This window comes from Patagioenas fasciata, chromosome 19, assembly GCF_037038585.1.
Source record: "Patagioenas fasciata isolate bPatFas1 chromosome 19, bPatFas1.hap1, whole genome shotgun sequence".
Taxonomy (NCBI): Eukaryota; Metazoa; Chordata; class Aves; order Columbiformes; family Columbidae; genus Patagioenas; species Patagioenas fasciata.
In genome coordinates, this window is record NC_092538.1 from 8,511,942 (window position 1) to 8,535,143 (window position 23,202).

At 45.7% G+C, this 23,202-nt stretch overlaps 1 protein-coding gene across 1 annotated transcript in view; it reads right to left on the reverse strand.

Moving 5' to 3' along the window:
* Positions 1 to 3,595: 3,595 nt before the first annotated feature.
* SLC43A2 (solute carrier family 43 member 2) overlaps positions 3,596 to 23,202 on the reverse strand; it is a 29,486-nt gene continuing 9,879 nt past the window's right edge. Inside the window, exons 4-14 of the mRNA XM_065853472.2 lie at positions 22,769 to 22,824; positions 21,975 to 22,051; positions 15,721 to 15,813; positions 15,129 to 15,262; positions 14,491 to 14,693; positions 13,726 to 13,869; positions 9,798 to 9,936; positions 9,226 to 9,358; positions 8,221 to 8,294; positions 6,396 to 6,519; positions 3,596 to 5,836 (exon numbers count right to left, since the gene is read on the reverse strand). Of these exons, the coding sequence (XP_065709544.1) occupies positions 5,675 to 5,836; positions 6,396 to 6,519; positions 8,221 to 8,294; positions 9,226 to 9,358; positions 9,798 to 9,936; positions 13,726 to 13,869; positions 14,491 to 14,693; positions 15,129 to 15,262; positions 15,721 to 15,813; positions 21,975 to 22,051; positions 22,769 to 22,824 (1,339 nt within the window). The 3' untranslated portion in view covers positions 3,596 to 5,674. The remainder of the gene's footprint in view (positions 5,837 to 6,395; positions 6,520 to 8,220; positions 8,295 to 9,225; positions 9,359 to 9,797; positions 9,937 to 13,725; positions 13,870 to 14,490; positions 14,694 to 15,128; positions 15,263 to 15,720; positions 15,814 to 21,974; positions 22,052 to 22,768; positions 22,825 to 23,202) is intronic.

Below are 23,202 nucleotides of genomic sequence, written 5' to 3' on the forward strand. Positions count from 1 at the left end.
CTTCACCTTGTCATCACGTCATGATTTACAGCGTTTTCAAGTCCTCTTTCCATTTTCAGCCACCCTGGCTGTATTTGGCATTAAGAATAATCCCAAAAGGTGGAAGACAATGGCAAAAACCCTTGTATGTGACCTGTATTCAATAAATAAACAGCTAAAGAGCACTAGTTTCACTCCTTTGTCCCTGGACTTACACAGCAAGGATTGTCTTTATTTGGAAGTAAAAATAAAATGCTGTACATTTAGCATCACCAGGCTCAAGCATGAGTAACGCAAATATGCAGCTTTCCCATTGCCACTCTGCATTCCCATCGAAGGCCAGAGTTGTTCATCTTTCACTATTTCATATCAGTTCACCCTGTAGAACTGAGTTTGGGCTGTTTCTCAACCTGCTGTCTACATTAAAAAAGAGGTTATTAAAATTTTCTGAGAGATTAATCAAAATGGGGCTGTTGGCTCCTAACCTAGAGAAGAGAATCAAGGAAACGTTCGACACGCAGCCGAGTAATTTGGCAGATGACACCGTGTAAAGCATTCATGCTCACATAGTCTCATCAGGAACGAAGCGATACCTTTATTATGGTCAGGAAAACTAACGATTAACTTCATACCGCATTTATTTTTAGTTAGTACTGCAAGAATGCACATCATCTTACAAACACAGGAGAGATGACACAGGCCTGCCCCAAGGAGCTTACGCTTACAGTTCAACACACTACAAAAATAAATGTGAACAGGAGGACGTAGGGTTCAGGTTAAAAAGATGGTGCTTTCTGAAAAAGAGGATTGTCCCAGGAATAAAAAGCAAGTGACAGCGGGTCAGGCACAAGGAAGTGATAAGCAGGATGACAACGTGGAGCACAGGACACTTGTTAAAAACAGATTGCGCAGAGGCAGCCTGAGCAGCACGGGTACAGAAACAAGTATCTGTAGGGTTTATAATTAACATGTAAGAATGCACCTACATAATACATCGTTTCAGCTGTTCCCAAGAACATAACATTCTGAAATATAAATCAGAAGTGGCTTTGGAGAACAAAAAAAAAAAGATAAAACACCCCCCACACCTCCACAAACTAACAAAACAAAACACCCAGATCAGTCCCTTCCTATCAGTTTCCATTATGAATACTTCACACCTCCAAACTGGGAAGCAGGGATTACCAAGAGCTCTGCCGATGCAGAAAAGACTCAAATTTAAAAAAAAAGTAACAAAACTTGTACTGTTAAAGATTTCTCTTTTTTTACCCTACAGTATCCGCTTTATATTTTGTGGCATATTTTCAAATTCTTCGGCCTGACAATAGGGAAATCTACTTCAAAACATCTTAGTGATTCACTGACTTAGTTAAAATCTCATTCTCTTACAATTTTCCTTTGTAGACAGAGCGTGAAGAAGCCAGGCTTTAGCGTGGGAGTTGAACATTTCAATCGCTGGAGCAGCATTGCGGTTAAATTGGAGTCTCAGCAAGATTTGCTCCTTTTTTTTTTTTTGGCAGACATCTGTGTCCAGTTTCATCACAAGGATCCAGATACTCTGTGGCAGTAACTAAATAAAGTTATAAGTGTATATTAAGCAAAACAGCACAGATTTTCTCTGCCACCATTCCATTAGCGCTGTAGAAGACCCTGTTGATGTGGGTTAGATAGTGACAGATTAGTGAAAAGAAAATAACTGTTGCACTCCCTTCCTCACTCTGTTTTTTTGTTTGTTGTTGTTTTTTAATACAGATGCACATTAAATGCTGAGAACAGTGTTTCCAGAAGGTGCCACCACCTTTACACAGCAACACCCTTGACTCTCAGGGCTCCTACAAACAGCAGGTACTCACGGATCAGGTTTCTGCTTCATCACATTGAGTTGGGGATGCTCCTACAGAGGAGATGAATCACCACCCTTCTTGCACATCTCATATGGATGAGGGGAAGAGGGTACAAGGGGCATTAAAAAAACCACAAAACAAAACCACCCACAACCTACAAATTCTAGCATTTAGGAGTTATGAAAGTAGTTAAAACACAGTGATCTACATTTGAGTTGTACAGGTAAATGTATTATTGATTTAAATTGATGTGGCTCTTTGGTAGCCCGTTAGTTTTTTCCACAAGGTGGCTCACGCACATAGAGGAGCACATCAGGAATTCTCTTGGTCCTGCATCGCTTGGCCAGAAAGCAGCACTGCTGTTTTCCACTCCAAACATAGATAATCCACAATTACATTTCCATAAGCATCAAAGAACGAGGCAAACTGCCTGTGAACAACCACGTACAGCAGGACCACCCCAACAGTGTTTGTTTCTGCACCACACAAGACAACATTCAGAGGAGGCTGAAGCCACAATTCTCTGTCCTCCACGGGGCTCACCCCTGTGGGACGAGCAGCACTGAAGCAGTTATGGCACAATCAGCAGAGTATTCACACATCTTATATGCAAATACTTGTTTTTTTGATAGATAAATTTCAGAAGGCTTTTTAAATTAGTTGGGTTCACAGCTGTCAGAGTGAATGAAACCCCACAAGATCAGATCGGTGTTTCACCTAGCCCAGCGTGTATTTTCTCCATCTTTGACCAATTCTTAAGAGACAGAGCATGAAGAAAAGTAATATTTCCTTGGCATAACTTCCTTATTTACAGCTACTTAAAATCTCCCTGAGTCAATGGATGCATCAGACCATTGTTTAACCAGCCCCTTTAAAAAGTTCTATTTCTCTTTCCCACTATTCTCTGCAGCAACAAATTCCATGGTTTGACACTGCATTAGGAAGCGCTCCCCTTCACCTGTTCAGCCCAATAACTAAAACCTCATTGTGTACCCACTAATCCTGGTGATTGCAAGCCAAAGGCAAACTCCAGCTGCAAACAGAGCCTGAAACTGGGACTCGAAGGCATGAGATCTGTTCCTCAGAGCCGACCAGCAGCTTCTGGACACCACGGCACAGCAGCAGAGACAGTAAGCACATTCATCCACCATTTTATCAGATGAAACTGGATTAGAGGATATTCCTAACAAACTGCAGCAGGGAGGTAGACAGCAGGAATGAAAGGGTCGTCTTTGTTTTATTTAGCTGCACATACTTCAAAGGCAGCATAACCTCCACTGTGACTTCATGAAAATGTGCCATTCTCTGTATTTTACCATTTTGCAAAGCCATTTGTATCAGGAATGTGAATGATGCAAGAGTGGAAGTTACAACGTTCAGTATTCTGAAAGGGAGGTGGAAGCAATGCTGCATTCACACAGACACCCTCCAACAGCTGTCTCTATTTTAAGACACTGTGACTGTGAGGACTGTGGCTCAGACACTCACTCATCTGAGCTCTTAGTGAAAAAAGATGCTTAATCTGTCATTGTCATGTCACAAATATCTCGGAGCAAGAGTATGAATCATCTCAAAATATTTAGGAGCAAGTATAGTAATATGAAATGCAGAAATCTGCAGAAAGCCCTCTGGAAATCTCAGCAAGCTGTGCTGCTGCTGGTAGGTCTCCAAAATGAATCAAAACTCCGCCTCCTTAATTATTGCTTGACACAAAAGAAATAAAAGCTCATAAGGTCACTAAATGATCAACAAAAGACAAGAATTTCTAAAAGTTTAAAGTGTTGACAGCAGGCAAGAAGGCTGTCTTGGAACAAACACATTTAATAAAGGCAACACATTAAAAAAAATTCCACAGATGTGTTAAATACTCAAGTGGCAAGTCATGTCACACCGAGTGACTGAAGACTAAGAGGTACCACCATGCAGTGCAGTTGCATCTGAACTGCCCACAGGAGGCTTGGCCGGAGGTGGTGGCTGGAGATGGCGCTGCTGTCCCACAAAGCTGCCTCCTCACCCTGTGCTGGCAAGGCCACCAGCCAGGGACCTTGCAGGGCTTCCAGCCAAGGCTCCACGCACGAGGTCACCAAGCTTGCTCCTCCAGAAAGGTGAAGGCCTGGCCAACTTCCAAGTAATTTCTCCGAGGAAGGTCCGAGTGCGCTGTTGTTTCTAATCCCCAGCTTAGAGCTAACAGGGCAGCGAACAAGTCTTGTACTTCTCCAACCAGACATAAAGAAGTTGAATGACTTACCCCCACCAGGCTTTGCAGTAATGCAGGAGCTGAGCATTCAGAAAACACAACATCTTCATAACTGTTTCATTTCTGCCCCCAACCTTCCCACAGCCAGTAGCTCAGCATAGCACAGGCGCTGCTGAACACCCTCTGATGTTCATCCTCAACACTGCATAGTCCTGTTCCGAGCAGGTCCAAATGGTTAATGCCAGTCACAAAACTACAGAGGCTCAGCTACAGACCTCAACAAGAAAGCTAAGGGCAGAAATGTCTACTTTAGACAAGACTTAGGAAAATCACTATAAAAATAAGCAGGTTAAGAATACCCTTTGTATTTCCTCCATGGCAAACAAGCCTTGGGCACCCTTATCTACATGTATTGCTCTGGAAGTCAGCTTCACCATACAATCAATCACCATGTACTCTGTCCAGACAGAGCATGAACATTGTAGAAGGCTCTTAATACAGCCAAACCAGCAGCTTTTTGGTCAGTCACAGTAACCTGGTGTTCAGCAGCTTGGGGGCTATTATCAGGACAATGTAAATAAGCTATGGCTAGAGGACGAATTACATCACCGCATCGCCCTGCCGTGTGTCCACAGGATCCAGTTACCAGACACAAAGGAGTGTTCTGTACTCTTGATTCTTTTCAATAAGAAGTCAGCTCATGACACAAACACCAAGGTATCTGAGCCCCAGAACCCAGCTCCACTTTACTAAATACATGCTGCTGCTCCCCTCCTGGGGTCACATCGGAGGGAAGAAGAGGCAAAAGGCAACAAGTCTCAAAGCACTTCATCGGTAAACAAGATCCAATTCCTATCTCAAAGGTTCCAGGACTTCAGACAGTTTAAAAACACATACAGGTGGTTTTCAGGCTGGGAGGAAGAATTCCAGGCCTTTGAAGACTTGGTCTAGGAGCAAGCAGTCCACTAGGCTCTTCATTTCAGTGTGGAAGGCAGATCCGTTGCTCACAGTTTGTGTCATTTGCAGTAATAAAAGGTTTGGGAGCTGTCAGTGCTAGCAGCCAACATTTAGCAATACACTGAAGCTGTGCTCATACACATAGGAATAAAAACCCCTTCCCTGCCTCAGAAACAGTCTGGGGTATGTCTGGATAGACAGTTAAAACCACTGGGTCCAGCTACACATCAAGCAGAAAGACCATTATGAAGCCTCAGTGAGGGAGAGTGCAGCTTGCATCTGAGACAATGTCAGCCAAGGTTGGGGGAAGAGGGGAAGAAAACAGACTCCAGTGTGTTACATTTGCCAACCCAGATTATGCTCTTTCTTCCCTCTTCCCTCATCCCTCTATTCCTTCTCTCCTCAATTTCCTATGCAGAGGCTCTACCGCTGGAGAGTGTGATCAGGGGATAATTTAAGACACAATATCTGCGTGGCCTTTATAAAAAGGAAAACTGTCCTGTGTTCTGGAGAAAGGAGTGGGAAGTCTCCTCCTGCCGTATATCTGAGAAAAGCTCAGTCATGATGTTCAGTCCTCACTCCAGTGACGAGCAGAGACTGGCAGAGCCAGGAGACAAGAAGCCTGGCTTACACCACAGGTAGAACCCACAGATGTGGTAGGAACATGTACAGGGGATGTTGTATTTGAAGCACCAGTTTAAACAAAGGCTTCCTCGTTGGGAGTGCCATTGATTTTGAAGAAAAGTTTGGCATCATCCATCTTCTGTTTTTTTTCTCTCTCTAGCCTGCGTCTGTAACAGACCAGGTACATTGGAAGGCAGAAACCCAGGAAGCTCATGGCAAGCAAGCCAACATTCACCTGCAGAAAGAAAGATAAAAACACAATTTAGGCAGGTTAGGAAGATGACAACCCAGTCACGCATGCCAAAGTGTCAGAACCCAGCCCATGTCATTCAGCTGTGGGCAAAGCAGCAGACATGCTGCTCAGTGTACTAGCAACAACCTCCACCGTATTTATATTTACACTCCTGTAGCCAGAGCATCACATCTATAAGCTAAATGATTTCATGACTCTGTGATTCTCTTGTAATTGCTGCAAGAACGTGTTGCTCTGGATCATGGCTGCAGGAGTCTTGTCGCAAAGAACATGCAGGGCTGTTTAAGCTGCAGTTCTTTAAAACCAAGTTTGCTGACTGAAAAGCAACAGGCTGCTGGGTTAGGCACATGTGGCCTAGAGACCAGGACTCTCCCCAGGACCACCCATGTCCTGACTTTTAACAAGCTGCAAACTGAGGGACAGTTAAAATCCCAGCTGTTTTTAACCTTGGTCCATGTACAGGAGTCTTTTTGTTTTCAACGAAATGAGCCAAGGTCATCTTAACCACCAAGCCTTTACATTAAATTTGAGAAGAACTTGCCCAGAGAGGGTCTCCTTCCAAAGGTCCCGTCAACGCCATAAAAAGAGGCTGTTGCAGAAGGGCAAAGAGGGCGCTGATCAATGACTGCAATCCTGTCAAGCTGCCAAACTGAGTGGAGGGGTATCTGTGAACAGAGAAAGAACAGCATTATTATATGTCACCTTGACTGTTCACATCACCTAGATCTAATTACGTTCCCAGTTGACTAATGCAAGAGAGCACAGTCCCAAGACAGGCGTAACATGAACTTCTCTCTCCTGGACTCATGTATAACTACCTCTTTTTACAGAGTATTTCGCTATACCTGGTGGTGTGCACAGTGCTCTCTAGAGCAGAATGCAGCTGGTGACCAGGCTGGAGCCTTCTTCTCCAGACTATTCTCATCCTGAACTCTCAAACTTAAATATCAGATCCAGCACTTTTGTGCTGTGCTGTACTGTAGGCAGGTGGAAGAGCTTATACAACTACTGTTTGTATTGCAAAGAGAGAGGAGTGCTGCTATTTACAAGTTAAAAGCATGGTGTCTTTATCCAGATGACAGCATTTGCAGCTGAGCAATCATTTTCATCTGGTCATAACAATTTGCTCCCTTTAGAAGTGAGCGAAACCTGCACAACAGGTTAGTATGTGTTTTCCTTTTTAGAGGACAAGTCTGATCCTATGTCAAACTAAACAATACTGTTGATTGGAAAGTGCTGAATATCAGATACTACTAATGGAAAAATAAATTTCAGAAACAGTCTAACATCTTTCTTCTCATGACTGAACAGTGTTTAAAAAAGCTCAGTTTAAACTAAGCTTTGAAAGAAAGAAGTGGATCAAGACTTTCAAATATTCAAAGAAGTCACATTCAAAGGAAAAAATCTCACTCCAGGAAGCTCCAGAGAGTTGCAATGGTCAAACAGGATTCATTTACTAGCAAGCTGATATGTACAGCAACAGGCATTTACCTTGCTTAAGACAAAAATCTTTTCCTTCTAGCAGCCATGGAACCAAAAGTTTATGCATTTTTGAAGCAGAGTCCTAGATGGGTTTTCTAGTCTGGATTCCACAGACACTGGAACCAAAATCTTTAACAGACGGAGTCTATGGAGTTGTGGAGTCTCCACCCATGGAGATATTCAAAACCCAACTGGACACAGTTCTGGGCAACCTGCTCTAGCTGATCCTGCTTGTGCATGAGGGCTGGACTAGGTGGTCTCAAGAGGTCCCTTCCTATCTCAATGACTCTGTAGTTCTCTAAAAGATAACAGCTTCTTTCTGTTCCTCTGTCCAACAGCTCAGGACAGAGAGGCAGGTCTGTTTTCAAAACCAAAAACAATGCTTAACAAGGAAGAGAGTATTTAGATCCAGGTATTGATAATTTTCATCAGTTGAAAACAGGATGGATGATCTGTCCTGGGAAAAGGAGGAGGCACCACTAAGGGTATGTTGAGCAATGCTTTACCAATGTAATTTCAGAAGCAAACCAGTAGCAATGGATTCAATGACATTAATGTTTTACCTGTTCACATGCACATAGCTACTCATTGAAAGACAAAAAAAGCCTTCAGTTTTTACTATATAACCTTAGTGTCAATAGCCTCGTCTCACCTGAGGCCCATATAAAGCTGTGCCTGTCTCAGGCTGTTTCTAAACAAGGAAGGAATCAGCCAGGACTTTAGTCCAACTACTGTCATCCAGTGGTGACTGTGGAAACAAGTTACATCATTTTTTCCCCTCTGACCGCGAAGACTTGACTTCCTGATCTCCTTCTCACCTGGACAACTTATCCCAAACCAGTTTATCTGGCCAGCCACATATTATTAGGTAAGTAAAGACTTACACAGCTGCATAGAGGCCTCCCACAGCCGAGTGGATGAATCCTCTCACGATTGTGTGCAAAATGAAGGAAAGAATCTGAAAAGAGAAGCAGAAAAATGTCACATCCTAGATATGACCCATGTGTGTCAAACCCCAACATACAACCCCTCCTAAAAGCTGTTCTCCTTTCCAGTACAGAAGTGGGATTGAGGAACCAAAACCTGATCAGCACAAGGTAAAAACTGTACTCCTCCCTAAAAATGCTGCTTTTCCTTCCTTTGCAAAGGCTGACACAGAGTGCACCCTGAGGTTAACCACACACAAGACCCATCACATTTGTAGATGGCACTGCTGCTGTGCCCTGGGTCACTATGCTGCTTTACTGCGCTTGTGGTCAATTTAGTTAATTTTCCACAAGTTATTGCAGACAATACGCAAGTGTAAGCAAACTATATCCGTTTGCTTACCTCATCAAGGCATGTTTAAGTATAGCGTAAAGTCACTAAGCTCCTCTGCCAAAAACAGGTGGTGCCACAAAATAAATATTTTAACAGGTTTATAATCCCATGGCAACCACTGGGCATTGCATTTGATGCAGAAATAAGCTGCTGTAGATATTGATGTCATGCTGCTTACAGCAAATTTTCTGACCATAAAGCAGCTTAAATGGAGTCCAAGTTAAATGCACAGGCACTGCCGAGAGGATCCCTGTAGGGAAGTATTTGTTGCTACAGAGCTCAGCTGCAGAAACTAAGTGCGAATAAATTGTGGATCAACTGTGACACTTTAACTATAGCTACTACTTTAGGTTCTCTCAAGAGATGTAAACTGCACAATATTATTTGTTTTGACTCGAAGACCGGGGTTCCCAAAGCACTACAGAAGTCTCCCAGCAGTGCCACAAAGCCCTCCTGCCACTAGCTGGTCCTGCTGGCTTGCAGGACCTCCTGGCACTGTCCTGCCTGTCACTTTGTCACAACCCACCCTGCCAGCCCCTCCAGCACACCCAGATGTTTGACCTATTCACCTGCAATGGTAAATTAGGAATAAGACAGGTGACTCCAAATCCAACCAGCAGGACATTTGTGAATACAAAGGCATTGGTGGCGTTGGTGATTTTCTGGATCTGGCGATCACGCTTTTTCTTTTTCTTGTCACTTCTGGAAGGACAGCAAAACCTATGTTACAAAAATCACTTACAGCAGCTACTAGAACTCACAGCAAGATTCTCCACATATCACATCAACTCTGTCTAAACCAGTTTGGCTAGAGGTCTGCCTAAGGAGACGGTGGCATCTCCATCAGTGGAAGCTGAGGAACATCTCAGCAATTATTTCAGTGCTGTTATTCTTACTGTTAGGCTAGAAGGGTAGTCTGAGCCTCCCCTGCTACAACTTAAATTTGCTCTTCTTGACTGATCTTAGTGGACATGGAAGATAGTTTGGTCCTTCCCTCTGCAATTATCAAGTCTTCCTTCAGGCTTGCTTTTCTATACTGAAGAAACAACATCCTTTTCAGTCTTTCATCACAAAACACATCATGCAGAGCAGAGCAGGCCTGCTACGTGGCTGCATGTCGCGTGTGGCGCACACTACGCACTGCTCAGCGTTGTTCTCCTCATTCTCTTCTGAGCCATCGTCGCATTCTTTCAGTCGCCAGTCCATGATGTACCCGATCACAGGTGCTGTCAGCAAGCACAGCAGTTGCAATACCCCAAAAATGGAAGTGTAGAGAGCCACTGCAGGGGGAAAACAAATTAAAGAGCTGTCACTCCAAGTGATACCACAGCAGCACCAGAAACTGTGCCTCCCTGTAGTGGCAGAGCCCCCCCCGCCCCAGGGGGATGGGGTTGTCGCCAGCCTGGCTGAGAGGTGAAGCCAGAGACAAAAGAAACTAAAGGAGCACCATTAGAAGGTAATAATGAGTGAGCAATCGCCGGACACATGTGTGCAGAGCGCGTGGACAGTACATGCAGCCTATCATGTTATTGTACAACACGAGTTACAACCAATCACGTTGTTGTAAGGCGCATGGACAGGGCAGCTTTGCTATAAAGCTAGCCCGGTCCGACAATAAAGCGAACTCTGTGAACATCATATTGGTGTGTCAGGTTCCGTGGCTCGCATGGATAAAGCAACACCTCCCCATTGATCACTCTCATTAAGAGCCCAGACCCCATGCACTCCCAAGGCACGGCTGAAAGAGTGGGGACACCAAAGTCTCACCTCATCATTCACCCTCCCAGAGCCACTGACATTAGAATGGACATATCAGGACATCTGCCTCAAGCACGCTGATCCTGCACTAGCATTCTCTGAGCAGCACCAGCCCAACAGCACATAAGGCTCCAGAAATGGGGCCCAGTAACTGTTCACTGCTAATGAGGTTTATATTGGTTAGGACCAACAGGGAAAGCTCTTACAAGCAATAGATCCTGCACAACCAACCCTGCCTTACTGGGAACTGCAGCTACATTGTCTCCAGCTGGGAAGCTCCAGCAAGGACAAGCCAGGCTGGGAAGGTGAGGACTAACCCATTTTGTGCTGACTGGACAAGTTTGGAGGGAGGGGGAGGGGAGATGAACAGCAAAAACCACAGCATCTGAGAGCAATCATTACAAAATCCAACTGATGAAAATTCCCCATGTCTTAAAGATGGGAGAAGTGTCTACACAGCTTGCTAAGGGAAAGCTGATGCCAGCAGACTTAGAAGAAACTGTCCCCTCCTGTTACTGAACAGTTCCCCCACCCTGCAGTGCTCTTTCCACTTCCTCTCTGCAGCCCACGTGATGGATTTTTAGGCTGGTGAGTTGTGGTGCACCACAGCTCTGAAATAAGGATGTAAGTCTGAAACTGCTCTTCTCAGCACGGGCTGCTTACAAGTTACAGCACTATAAGCAGAACAACCAACAAAATTTCAGCTTGACCCTCCCAATGCATTTCTAGATCCATCTAAAGCAGCACAGCCAGGATTTATACCAAAATCAACTTGGTAATGGAGTGAAGCCTCCAACAAGCCTTTGTCTCCTCTACAGTTCTAGAAAACCCCAGCAGGGCTGCCCTGCTGTGCCCAGGCATGGCACCTGATGATACTTTCTTGGCTCTGCTTGCTGGCAAGGGAACCAAGAGGAACTTCCAACTCCAACCTCTAACCTCACATTCATGCCCCCATTACCTCCACAAAGCCAAGCCCTGAAGCAGCCCCACATCCCATCCCATTATAGCAACTCCTGTAGCCAAGACAGACAGGTGACATCACCCTCTACAAACACTCCTGGAGCTGATTTGCTGTTGTCTGGTTATTTTTTAATAGAGGGTAAGAAGCAAGCCACCCTGGCATGTTTTGCCTCTTCATGCTATTCTGAACACTTAATCTTGGGCTCTAAACAGCAAGAGCAGATGCCAGCTTGAAACAGGGAACGAAATTTATGGGGTCAGCAAGGTAAGAGAAGGAGAGACTGTAGCTGCTACAAAACCAGGCTTCCTCAATTTATCCATCATCTTAAAAAACAGTCTTTCCTGAGGAAAGAAAAAGAGAACAATACCTAGAGCAAATACCAGCAGAAGCAGACATGGCAGAAGTAGAAGCCTGGATAGAACAAACAGAAAAAGGGTGCACACGTGCAAACAACCTTCGACATCCACTGTTCTACATGTCTTTCCCTCAAAATTACCCCAAGCAACCACCTCATACAGCTCAATTTTCCAGCCCACCCTGGATTCTACCCGAGGTCTCCAAGCATCACCGGATTTGAAAGCAAGGTGATCATTTGTGAAAGATGCAGCCAAATTTCAAATCCTAGACACAACAGCTCTACTTTCTCCTGCTCTCCTACAACACAATTATACAGCCATTTGCAGTGCTACAGAACTCAGCTTCTCCTCCATCTTTTGGGGGTTTTCAGAAGAGAAGTAGCCACAGGCTGACTGCTTCTTCCACCCCTAGGTTCCATGAGAGGTCTAAGTCCTCAATCTGCCCAGGAAGCAGGACTTTGAAGGACACAGTCCCTCACTGCAACTTAAAAACTTTACTACCCATCTGAATGATTCTCCCCACATCCTTCTCTCTGTTCTGCTCCTGGGAATATTTTTCTTCGACCATAACACTTGCAGGGTGGACTCAACCCTTCTTCCTTTGCTAAGCGCTCCTGAGAGCAGTTGCAGGTAGAGGGAACTCTAAACAAATAATGTCCAAGTAAATACGTGCAAGAAGAATGAAGAATCCAAGGGAGCAGCATCCCCTCCTCCCCTGATCCACACAGATCACATTTCTAGAGAGCTGCAAACATCTTGGAACTGCTTTTGCAGCCTGACACTGTTGCAACCAGACAACCCCACTATTTTGCTGATGCCATGGAAACACCAAGACACAGACTGCACTGCAAGCCCAGGCTACAGTCAGGGCAAGGAGGGGGAAAATGTGAAGAAATCTCAAAGGTGGCACAGAAAACTGCAATACACCCAAGGGGCATGATCTCTTTAAGACAGAGCTTGATCTAAACAGAATTAACATATATAGTTAACATTAATCCTAAAATACCAACGAGGGATGCAAGTAAAAAATGAAAGTAGTAACTAGAACAAGCCAGGGTAAAAAGAAAAAAACTATCAGTCTGCAAGAATTACAAGGTAAGCAGAAAACTAAGCTGTGTTGGGAAAGGTAGGCAGTGTGAAGTTTGTCCTGTTTACTGTTTAATGTCTAAATGGGCTCTTGAGCCAGGAGATAAAGAGCTGAATGCTGCAGGCTGTCAAGAAACAAAGCAATTCAGGGAATGCCAGGGCACTTGGAGTTTCCTTCCCTCCCCCCAGAGCTCACTCCTGTTTTCAGAGGAGTGCCTCTTGATTTATCAGCTTCATGCAATCCAGATTTAACAAGCTCAAACTGGATCTCACTACAAAGGACCAAAAAAAAAAGCCCTAAGTCTTGTTTTGCAATCATGGGTATTTTCAACAAGTAAACTAATGTACTCTTTCCTGTTTGCTCCATGTGCTGAATCAGAGCTATAAATACAGACAAGTCCAGAGCAGCGAGAGCCCTGCCCCCGCCCCCCCCCCAGCCTCCCTGGCACTCACCAAGCTGCATGAAACAGCTGTGACTTCACTTCTCCCACCCCCGGGTGCTGGGCTGAGACACCTAGTCCTGCCATTAGTCACGAGAGTCAGCTGCTCTGTGCTTTGTGCTTGTTTAGGATAAGCAAAGCAAATACCTGACAAAATAGGTTTTCCATTTAAAAAAAAAAGAGACTACTTTCAACAATTCATCTGGGGAAATACCATGGAACAGCATTTAACAAACACTAGGCTAAAATTAATTTGACATTCAAGTGCCTACCTTGCTGTCCCTCCGTCCCGGGCCAGTTCCAGCCCCCTGCCAGACCCTACCAGCAGCTGTTAGCTGCACTCTGATGCCACTAATTACTCAGCAGATAGACCGTGTGTGGCCATCAGGCTCACTGCCCTCTTGCAAGGACTGAGTCTGGGTCAGGCCCCAGTCCCAAAGCAGCAGGTAAGTCTCCAGGTTACCATACCTTGATCTTCATCTCCAGAGAGAAACTCAAGGATGGTATTCATGGCCCCCATGTAGAAGATGAGCCGCAGCTGTGTGACACACATGGTGATAAGGCTGAGCAGCAAGATAGGACTGAAGACACTCTTCATGAAGGAGGGAGAAGCTGCAGAAGGAAGAGTCTCTGAAGAAGGCTACATACCTACACAAACATGTACCATTTCAGAAGAGGCTTTAGCCTCTGGGCTAGCAGGTCTTCTCCTAACTAGCCATACCAACACTGTGTGCCAATGGCAGCTCAAAGGAGTCCACAGTCAGCAACTACCTGGTCCCTTACAAACTCCCATAACAAACAGCTAGAGATGTTTGGAGTTTGCCTACCAGTAACCAGGGCAAGGTAGGAAGACTCACCTAATTCTGTGGATTAGAGCAAAAGGAAGCTTCAAACCATTTGTTTTGGCCATACCCCCAATTAAGGAAGGCTTGGTCACAATAGCAACAGTCTACCTAAGAGACAGCAGTGACCAGCTGCACTGTTCTTCTGTAGCCATGCCAGTTACCCACACTGTTGTCCGCACCACTGGCAAGAACATACAGTTTATTTAGTCAAGTACACAAGTGCAGGATTCCTTATATAACTGAACTTGTATTTAAATAATGGTGGCTGGCACATGGCCCTGGCAACACGTGGATCTATCGCTATCTCGTAAACAGGCCTGGAGCAGAACAGAGAGGCCGATGGCCCCGTGCCAGCACAAGCACCCCTGGGGCACCCACGGAACCACACCTGCGTTGTCAGGCTGGCACTTCACTTCCAGGTCCACCGTAGACAGACAGAGCTTGTTGTTCTCTTGCAAGGCTGCCGGCTCCTTGGGGCCCTTCATGGAGCTCCCCACACTGAGACGGCGTCCCACAGTTGTTACTTGCTTGTAAAACTGCTTCCCGGTGATTTTGTGGTCAAATCCCAGCCAGCTGAACTTTATTTTCACCCTGTTGGGCAGTAAAGAGCATGACAGCTGCAACACAGGATAGGGAATCAGAGGCAGCACAGTTGCAGGAGTCAGAAAGGCTATGTGTGGATTCAAGGCACTAGTTTTCACCTACAAACCCACAAACGGTCTGGATCCAGAGCACAGAGATACTTCCCCTGAGCCAATCTGGCACAGGTCAATATAGAAATACTTATGACTACTGACAGTTTTCCTTCAGAATTCCTTCCTATACTCTGGAAAGTTCATCTTTCCACAGATATTCACCTGTCAAGACAAAGCTACTGGCAGACAAACCCTCAACCTAAAAAGGAATAGCACCAATAAACAACATGCAAGGGAGTTCCCTGTTCACTCCTCTTAATTAGCAGTGTCAGCACTTTCCAGAAGATTAAGAATGGGATTAGCCCTCAAGGCCAGGCTAGAGGACACTTACGAATAGTCCATGTCTTCTGGTCCTGGGAAAGGCTCCAGTGGCCAATTGAAGAAGCAGTTGAGGAAAACTAGTCCTGCACAGCTTGCCCAGACAAGCAGGATAAGGATGAAGGAGACCCCAAAGTCATATATAACCTGAAAATCACAAGGGAATATTGTGTTGGCTGTAAGAGCAGAAATACACTGCAATATTCTTTGAATGCAGCCTGAGAGGACGCTGTGGGAAAGAACATGCTACATTTAAAGTGGGTTTAACTCAAGTGGTAACAAAGAACAGTTCTGTGACAAAAATACACACATATACTACTTAAAGCTTAAAAGAGCAGACTTTCATTAAAAAAAGAGATGTTCAGTTTTTCACTTAGCACCTTTAACATTTTTCTGTCTATTAGCAAACAGACCATTCTATTCGCAGTATATTTTGCATTCTTGAGACAATCACTTGGAGTTTTTTTTAACAGATGGGAACTGAATCTTGCAAATGCAGATCTCTGTAAACAAGTACTTTAACAAACAGTCCCTCTTTCTTGCCACATTATTGCTAAATGGTGCAAAACTCCAGCAAGTGATGAGTCACAAGCCCAGGGCCTCACCTTGATTCCTGGAAAAGTCACAGCAGAGGAAGCATAGGAACCAATCATCAGAGCAATGAACGTGGAACGAAGGTCACCGAACATGTTGGGCAGCTGGGGAAAGAAAACTTGTTTGAAACAGGCTGCTGCCAAGAGAAGATAAAGAGGGAAGGAGGATTTCTTAAGAAGACATAAAACTAGTGGCATCCACAAATCTACCATTTAGTATTAAGACTTCTGGATACCAGAATCTGAAGCAGAAAGTTTTACTTCAGAATGACTTGGCTCTTCAGGATATTGCTCTGCAGGTTGCATTGGTGTCTCCAGTGTCAGGGAACGTCTAGAACCCAAGATTTATGTGCTTAATGACACTGCTTCTATCCAGACTGACAGCATACTTTGCATTGGTTACCTTTAGTAGTGGAGTGTTTGCTGCAGCCCTTGTGCTTTAAGAGTTCCTTACCCCAAGTCTGTAGCCACCACCTCCAAAAAAATTATGTGCCCAAGTTCTCCATTTATCACCCTCCTTTTAGTGAGAGTGTTGTTAGACACAGGCTGTGATAGCTGGACAGCCTTTAACACACCCTGCAACACCTTAAACTGTCAGGTTTGTTTATACATCTTGGTTCAGCACCCAAATCTTTGCAGTAGACCAGAAAATTCCTGTTATAACAAGAAGGAATGGAGACAAACACAACATGGGTTACTGTTGGCATTTCCATTTCTAGCTAGGTCCCTGGCTCATTCTGCAAAGGCAGACTTTCTCTACAAGAGGGGTTAAAATTGATCATTCCTGCATCAGTTGGATGGCTCAGATGCCCAAGCACACTAGCTTCGAGTTAGGCGCAGGAAGGTAATCACAAACACCAGGAATCCAAGGCTCTATTGCCTGGCACAGCTACAAAGCTGGGCTCCTGTCAGGGGTGATGACATTGCTGAGAGCAGAACAGGCTGGTTCTGCAAGGATCTGTTGGGAAAGCAAAGCCCTGGGCAGGGGCAGCGAGAAGCAGCTCAGAGCAGCCACTTCTGCCACCTCACCAGCAAAAGCAGCTCCAGGCTGGTCTGTCCAGCCCCTGCTTCCAATCTGGACCTGAAAACAGAGCGGAACAGGCAGAAAGAGCTGTGAGACTTTCCCACTCTCCTAGGAAAGGAGGAACTCCCCATCTTTCTAAGCAACCAGAAGCAAACAAATTTCCATCACTAACCAATAATGGCTGCAAACTGGAAATTACAGCTTTGAAGCTGTAGGCTACAGAGAGCTCAGCCAATACCTCCTGAAGCTGGTCAAAGGGCAGAAATTCTGCTGCAGGCAGGCAGATTTCCCTCCCACCTCCTTTTTCAGGTCACTTACTCCCTAAATTCACTTGGGCATCACCACCACGTCAACCTCAGAGCCAGACACCATGGGTGCCTTCGAGGACTGAAAGCATAACCAGCATTTTATCTGCTTAAAGATGCTGCTCAACAAAATGATTCAGAGAACATTAGAGCGAGTCTGAGAAAGCAAATGCTGTCATCACATTCCCCTTCCACTGCTGAAAAACAAATCCATCTTTCCCAAGGGTAGCATATAAGGCAAGAAAATCTGGCTTGTGTCACGGTAGGACCAGCGTGTTTACAACACAAGTATTCCTGTGCAGGAACACTTGAGGATCCATCTGGTTGTTTATCATCCCTGTGTCTCACTGCAGAGCTTCCTATGCAGTGCAGTCTCCAGGTCCTCGGATAACCCCGGCCAGGGAACAGCAGCAATGATGTGCTCAGCCTGCCGGTGCTGGTGAACCCCGAGCAGACGCAGAAAACGCTGCGCTCCTCTGCAGCGAGGATCCCCACACCCATCCCCAGATCCCTGCATGCGGGACAGCTGCCAACAGGCTGCTTTCAGGAGCTGCAGACAGGAAACGGCCAAGGATCCAAAGGTTTGTTACCAGGCAAAAAAAGCAACCAAACAAGCACCACACACACACTCATTTTGGAAGCGGTGGCCTAAATACACACCCCAGAGAACAGCATCTGCAGAATACAATATCTGCAGGTTGCAAAAAGGCCAGTCACTGCCACTGAGCAGGGCATTTGTTTAATCTCAAATACCCCAAACATAAAATAATCTCCAGAAATTACAAACAGCAGCTGCTGCTGCTGGGGAGCTGGGAGCAGGGCAAGAGCTCCACAAACACAGCTGCTTTTTGGCTTGGGCTGGTTTTCCCCAGATATGACAAAAAGCCTTTTTCATAGAGCAGATAAGCAATGCCCCGGTAGATCCTCCTGCTCTGAGAGCTGCTGGAGATGTCCAGCAGGCCTGAAAAGCAAGGAGCCGTGTCTGGGAAAACCCACATCTGCTTCTGTCTCGATGGCACAGAAGTCCTAGAAAGGCTAGAGATTTCCTAAAATCTTACTTGGCACCAAACAAGCAGCCAGATTAAAAAGAGCTGGACATTGGAGATTTAAGATTTTACAAACCCCATCAAAACAGAAACTGCAAATTCTGAGCACCTGGGAGGAAAAGAAATCTGAGACTAGCTGGAGGGGCAGAGGGGAGGCAATGGAAAAAGGGGTCCAGATCCAAACAAATCTCTGGGACTGCAAGAGCCAGTGCTGGCAATGCCTGTGCAGGTCTCATCTAGAGACCAGCTACTAAAATAACAGACAATACTTACTAAGCCATTTTTCATGCTGTCTTTATAGCAGCAAACATAGGAAAAAAATAACCACAGAGAGAAATAAAAAACAAGCCACAGAGCATGTGGGTGCTTTGTTTTTCTGCCCCCAGAAAGAGCTGATCCTCGTTCTCATCTTATCCCTGCAGGCCAGAAGTGACGACTCCACCAACTTTTGCCCATTCTGGTATGACAGCCTCAATTTTGCAAGACCTACAATGACAACAACTCTTACGCTTTCTGTTTAAAGGTCAATAATACTCAGTGTATTATTAACTTTATGCCCCGTCTGAAAGACACTAACTTAATTTTGCCATACCGTAACGTTCTTCCTGGAGCCCCTTTTTACAGGGGCAATCCTAAACTGATTAAATAATTTCTGCTTGCAGGTTATTTTTTCATCTGCCCCAGAGTGAGTTTAAGACTCATTTTTTAATAATTCTTTTCAGCTTTTTCCATATATAAAAGATACCACTGTAGTATTACCCAAACCAGTTTCTCTCTTCTCTTGCAAGGACTGTTTGCAAGAACAGTGGAAAAAGTCACAGGATCGAGAACTAGACTACTGGAGAATGGTATTTTTGTTCAAGCTAAACTTTGTTTTTGCTATCGGGGGTATATTTGGAAGTTGTACAGACACTAAAAATATGTTCTCCAGGAAAGCCTCAAACTGCCCACTTTGTCCAAAGCACATAGAAATTCCTGTTCCCATTCTCCAACAAACAGAAGATCACAAAGCCCCAAGTTTTCCTAATATTTCCAAGCAGGGAAGATTCCCTACACAGATATTCCCCCAGCTCTGATTAAAGGGCGCTGTTTGTAGCAGCAAATAAGAGCAAAGCAGCTGTAATTCTTTGAAAGAAAAACAGGACAGAAAACAATCTATAAAAGGCTCTTTGTGGTAATTTATCACACATGTTTATTTCTTTGCATGAAATAGCTTCAGAGCAGAACCAGCGCCAGATTCCTGTGTTGCCGTCAGAGCCGCCACCACCACAGATCTGTTTCCATTCCCACTCTTCACTTATATTGGTGGAGACCGAGTCACAAGGCAGAAATCTCCCCTCTGCATTTTAACAACAGGCACAGTCTGACCTTGTTCCCAGAACTGGGAACAGCACTGCTTGCTCGCTCCCCCTCCTCACCAAGCCACAACGCACCCAGGAACGGCAGCTTGTTCTGTCTCCACCACTTGCCATGTGCTTTTGTGATACCCAGGGGACTTGTTACTGAAAAAGGCTTTAAACCCAAGAGACAAAGCTTTATGGAGCACTGTGCCAGGCCGTGATCCCTGGAGATCTTGTTTATCCCTTGCACAGGCACCGAGGATACCCAGCTTCTGCCTTCCCATCAGATCACACAGTGCCCACGTACGCAGGTGTCCCGGGAGGTTTCAACACGCAATGAAGCCCCACAAGTTGCAACACCTGAGGAGCATCCCAATCCCATCCCTTCACAGCTACGAAGCAGCAGCTGTAACCCGCCTGAGGTGGCAGAGGACCAGGTCATGCACCAGTGGGTTTGACCCGCTTCCTGGAGCACTTCAGGTCACCAGCAGCTGGCAGGAGAAGGAAAGTCACCTTGCTTGGACTTGTGTGTGCACGTGTGTGCTCGGCAGTCAGTGCCTGTGTCAGCCAGAACGAGCTCACTTGGCACCAGAAGACAATCAGTGCTCAGCACCTCTGTGTAATTAATGTCCTTAAAAAGGTCTTTGAGTGTCCCCTTGGCACAATGCAAACCACACTGCCCAGAGCCTGTGAGCCACAGACCTGTCATCTGCATGTCCCTCCCACACTCCATTTCCATGGGCCACCAGTGGAAGGGACCCACAGGAGATCACCATGTCACCAGAGAAGATGTCTCTTGACACCATGAGCGTCTCAGCTTGCAGGCAGAACCACACAGGGACAAAACTGCTGCCAATGAGCAAAATACAGCTGCTTTTAACACCACAACAGCTACGCTGTGGTGCAGGTGAAGAAGTGCTTTCCTCCCACTTTAGGCTATTTTTACTCACATTCATATGCCTCAGGTACCAAAATGCCTCTGTGCAGCTTTGTGGGGAGGCACCAGCAGCTACATCTGAACCTGGCTTTGAGAAGTCAGGCCTGAAGCCAACTCAGCTCTTTACAAAACACATGACTGCGGTCTGGAGGGGACGGGCCCCACCTGAGGTCTCCCTGTGTGAATTCACAGCATCTCTACTTGGTTCAGACCTCCTCAAGGCTTGGATCTCTTCTTTGAAGATCTGACCTTTTTCCTGCTGCTGTACTTCCTTAGCGCTGCGGAACTGGCTGACTAATGAGGGTGCTAATAAGTGGCTTTGCTTATTTCTAGTGCTAAAAGCCACAGTACAGCACATCCAATGTATTTCCGCCCTTTCCTTGCCCTCCCTCCTATCATCACCAGCAGCTCTAAAATCATCTGTGACCCCTTAATAACAACCTGGAGAGACAATAACCAACGCTGGTAGCAACAAGATGGGAATCCTCTCCTCTCCCATAGCAGTACTGATGTGCTCCTCTCTTCCTTGCTTTTATTTGAAGCGTGGAAGGACGACATTTGCCCCATAGTTCTTTGGGATCACAGCCAAGGCTTCCAGTGAAGACGACTACATGCGAATGAGAGACCGACATCTGCACAGAATGTTGAAAGCTTTGAATATATGAAAGCAAGAGCAGCAGCAACATCCAGTACACAGTGATCTGTAAACTCAGCCTCTGCCAAGCTTAGGTCTCAGGACCAGCGCCTGAGCCTTGTTAAATTAGACCTAACCTTAACAAAAGTTTTACTTCAACAGCAAGTTCAAGGTAATGCAGTTACCTCTCAGCCGCAGCTCAAGAAACATCAGTGCTTCCCAGACTGTTTGCTGGGGGACTTTCCACCCAGCCCTGTTTCAGCCACACTGACAAGGATCAGGGTAATGAGGTAGAAAACAAAGCAGCTACTTGGATGAGGATACTGGTTCTGGCTCCAGGCTAAAGAACACCAATATGCAGAGATCCAGCTGACAGTTGTTGATCAATACTTGCAACACAACCCATGGACTTTAACAGGTCATTCAGATGGAGCTGAGTCCATTCAACAATGCAGCATTTCTAAGGAAACCTGGAAGGGACACTCACCCTTCTGAGAGCAAAAGCTTTTGTGCCCAAGAACAACCATTTTTCTGGGGTGAGAAGCAAACTGCGCTTGCAGAAAGCTGGTTCTACCCAGCAGCAAAGGTTTGTGCCCTGCCGATTCTTCCTGCAGTATGTCACTGCTAAATCCAGTGCAAACACACGTCCAGCCTGTGCCAGGTAGCTGAGCACTGCGTGTACAGGCATATGATAATTTAAATCACAGACAAAAACATTTCCTTTTTTCCACATCCCCCCCATCTTTACCTCAACCTTGCATTTTGGGTGAAGAAAGGACGGAGGGAAAAGAAAAACTAAAGCCTTAGAATAACCACCTGGTACTCAGGCTTTCAGGTAAAAGAGTGACTGACCCTTTGTACCAAATAAAACCATGTGTTATTCAAGCCACAGGCAAGAGATCCACTTTGTTCTCTCCTCCCAGCCCAGATCACAGCCAGAATAGAAATAAAAGAGAGTCAGGTAATAATTCTTCGCTTACCGTAAGTGATGTGAAGGTCATGCACATCCCACCAAAGCCATTGAGAGCCAGCGCAATGAATATCAGCACAGACAGAGCTGCAATGATACAAAAAAACACCCTTAGCCTTTACTGGTTTGGAGAGGGAAACGAGCCCTCAGGGCTTTAGTCTTGGCATGTACAAATCTCAGTGGATCAACACCCTCAGGGCGCATGATGCTGTTCCTGACCCAGCACCCATCTGCCCAGGCGCACAGTGAGGGAGGGCCAGGGCTCAGAGACAGCTCAGGGTGGGATCGTCTCCCTCCTGGATGGATGGGTGTCTTTTTAATAACGAACAAACTTGTTGATGCAGCTTGTCTGAAAGGGTCTTAATTGAAAGAACTGGATTCAGAGTGTCGACCCCCCTATCTGGTCGTGAGGAGCAAGCTCCATCTATCCCTGGTGAGAAAGGTGATTACACATCATGCTCTATTACTTATTTCCCAACCCTGAAAGAGCCATGAACTTGTTTGGAATTGCTCCTTTACGGCACCTGGTCCTGCCCAAACACAAAGCTGAGAGACGTGGCTATCTCAGATTTGGCCCTTGCAACGTTCCCCACTCATGGTTGTGAAACACCAGCCGTTCCCAGAGCCACTCAGTTCCCAGAGACCAGCAGATGCTCAGCTTGCGTCCTCAGCAAAACCCCTGTACAGCACTGGAAATGTGACAGTTGGAGCACACGGCACCGTGCAACACTTGTCTGCTTCCCAAAAAAACCCCAAGCCACATCCCCAAAGCCCTCCCAGCTCAGCAGAGAAATGCCATCTTACAGTCCGGGTTACTGGCGCCGTATGCGATCAGCACGCAGGACACAGCAAAGCAGGCACTGAAAGGGAACCAAAACCATGAGATTCTTACAAACAGCCTTACACACAGTGAATTCTGTTTGTTTCTAACTCCTCAGCACCTCCATTAAGCAAGTACAGTAGTATAATTTGTGCAAGAGGGAGGGAAGCTGGTGATTTGGAAAGAAAAATCCAGGGAAATACCCAAATATTACAGACAAACCTTGCACAAGGGCTGAGGCAACTTTTCCTCCCAGTACTGACACAGCTCTTGCTGGATCCAAATTCCCTACTGGTTTTCCAGCACAGAGCTTTGCCAGCCCTCACCTTGATTGACCCAAGACAGCAGCAGCCTTTGTCCTGAGACCCAGCTGTGGTCACTATGATCACAGTGACAGATCTCATCTCCTCCTCTCTAG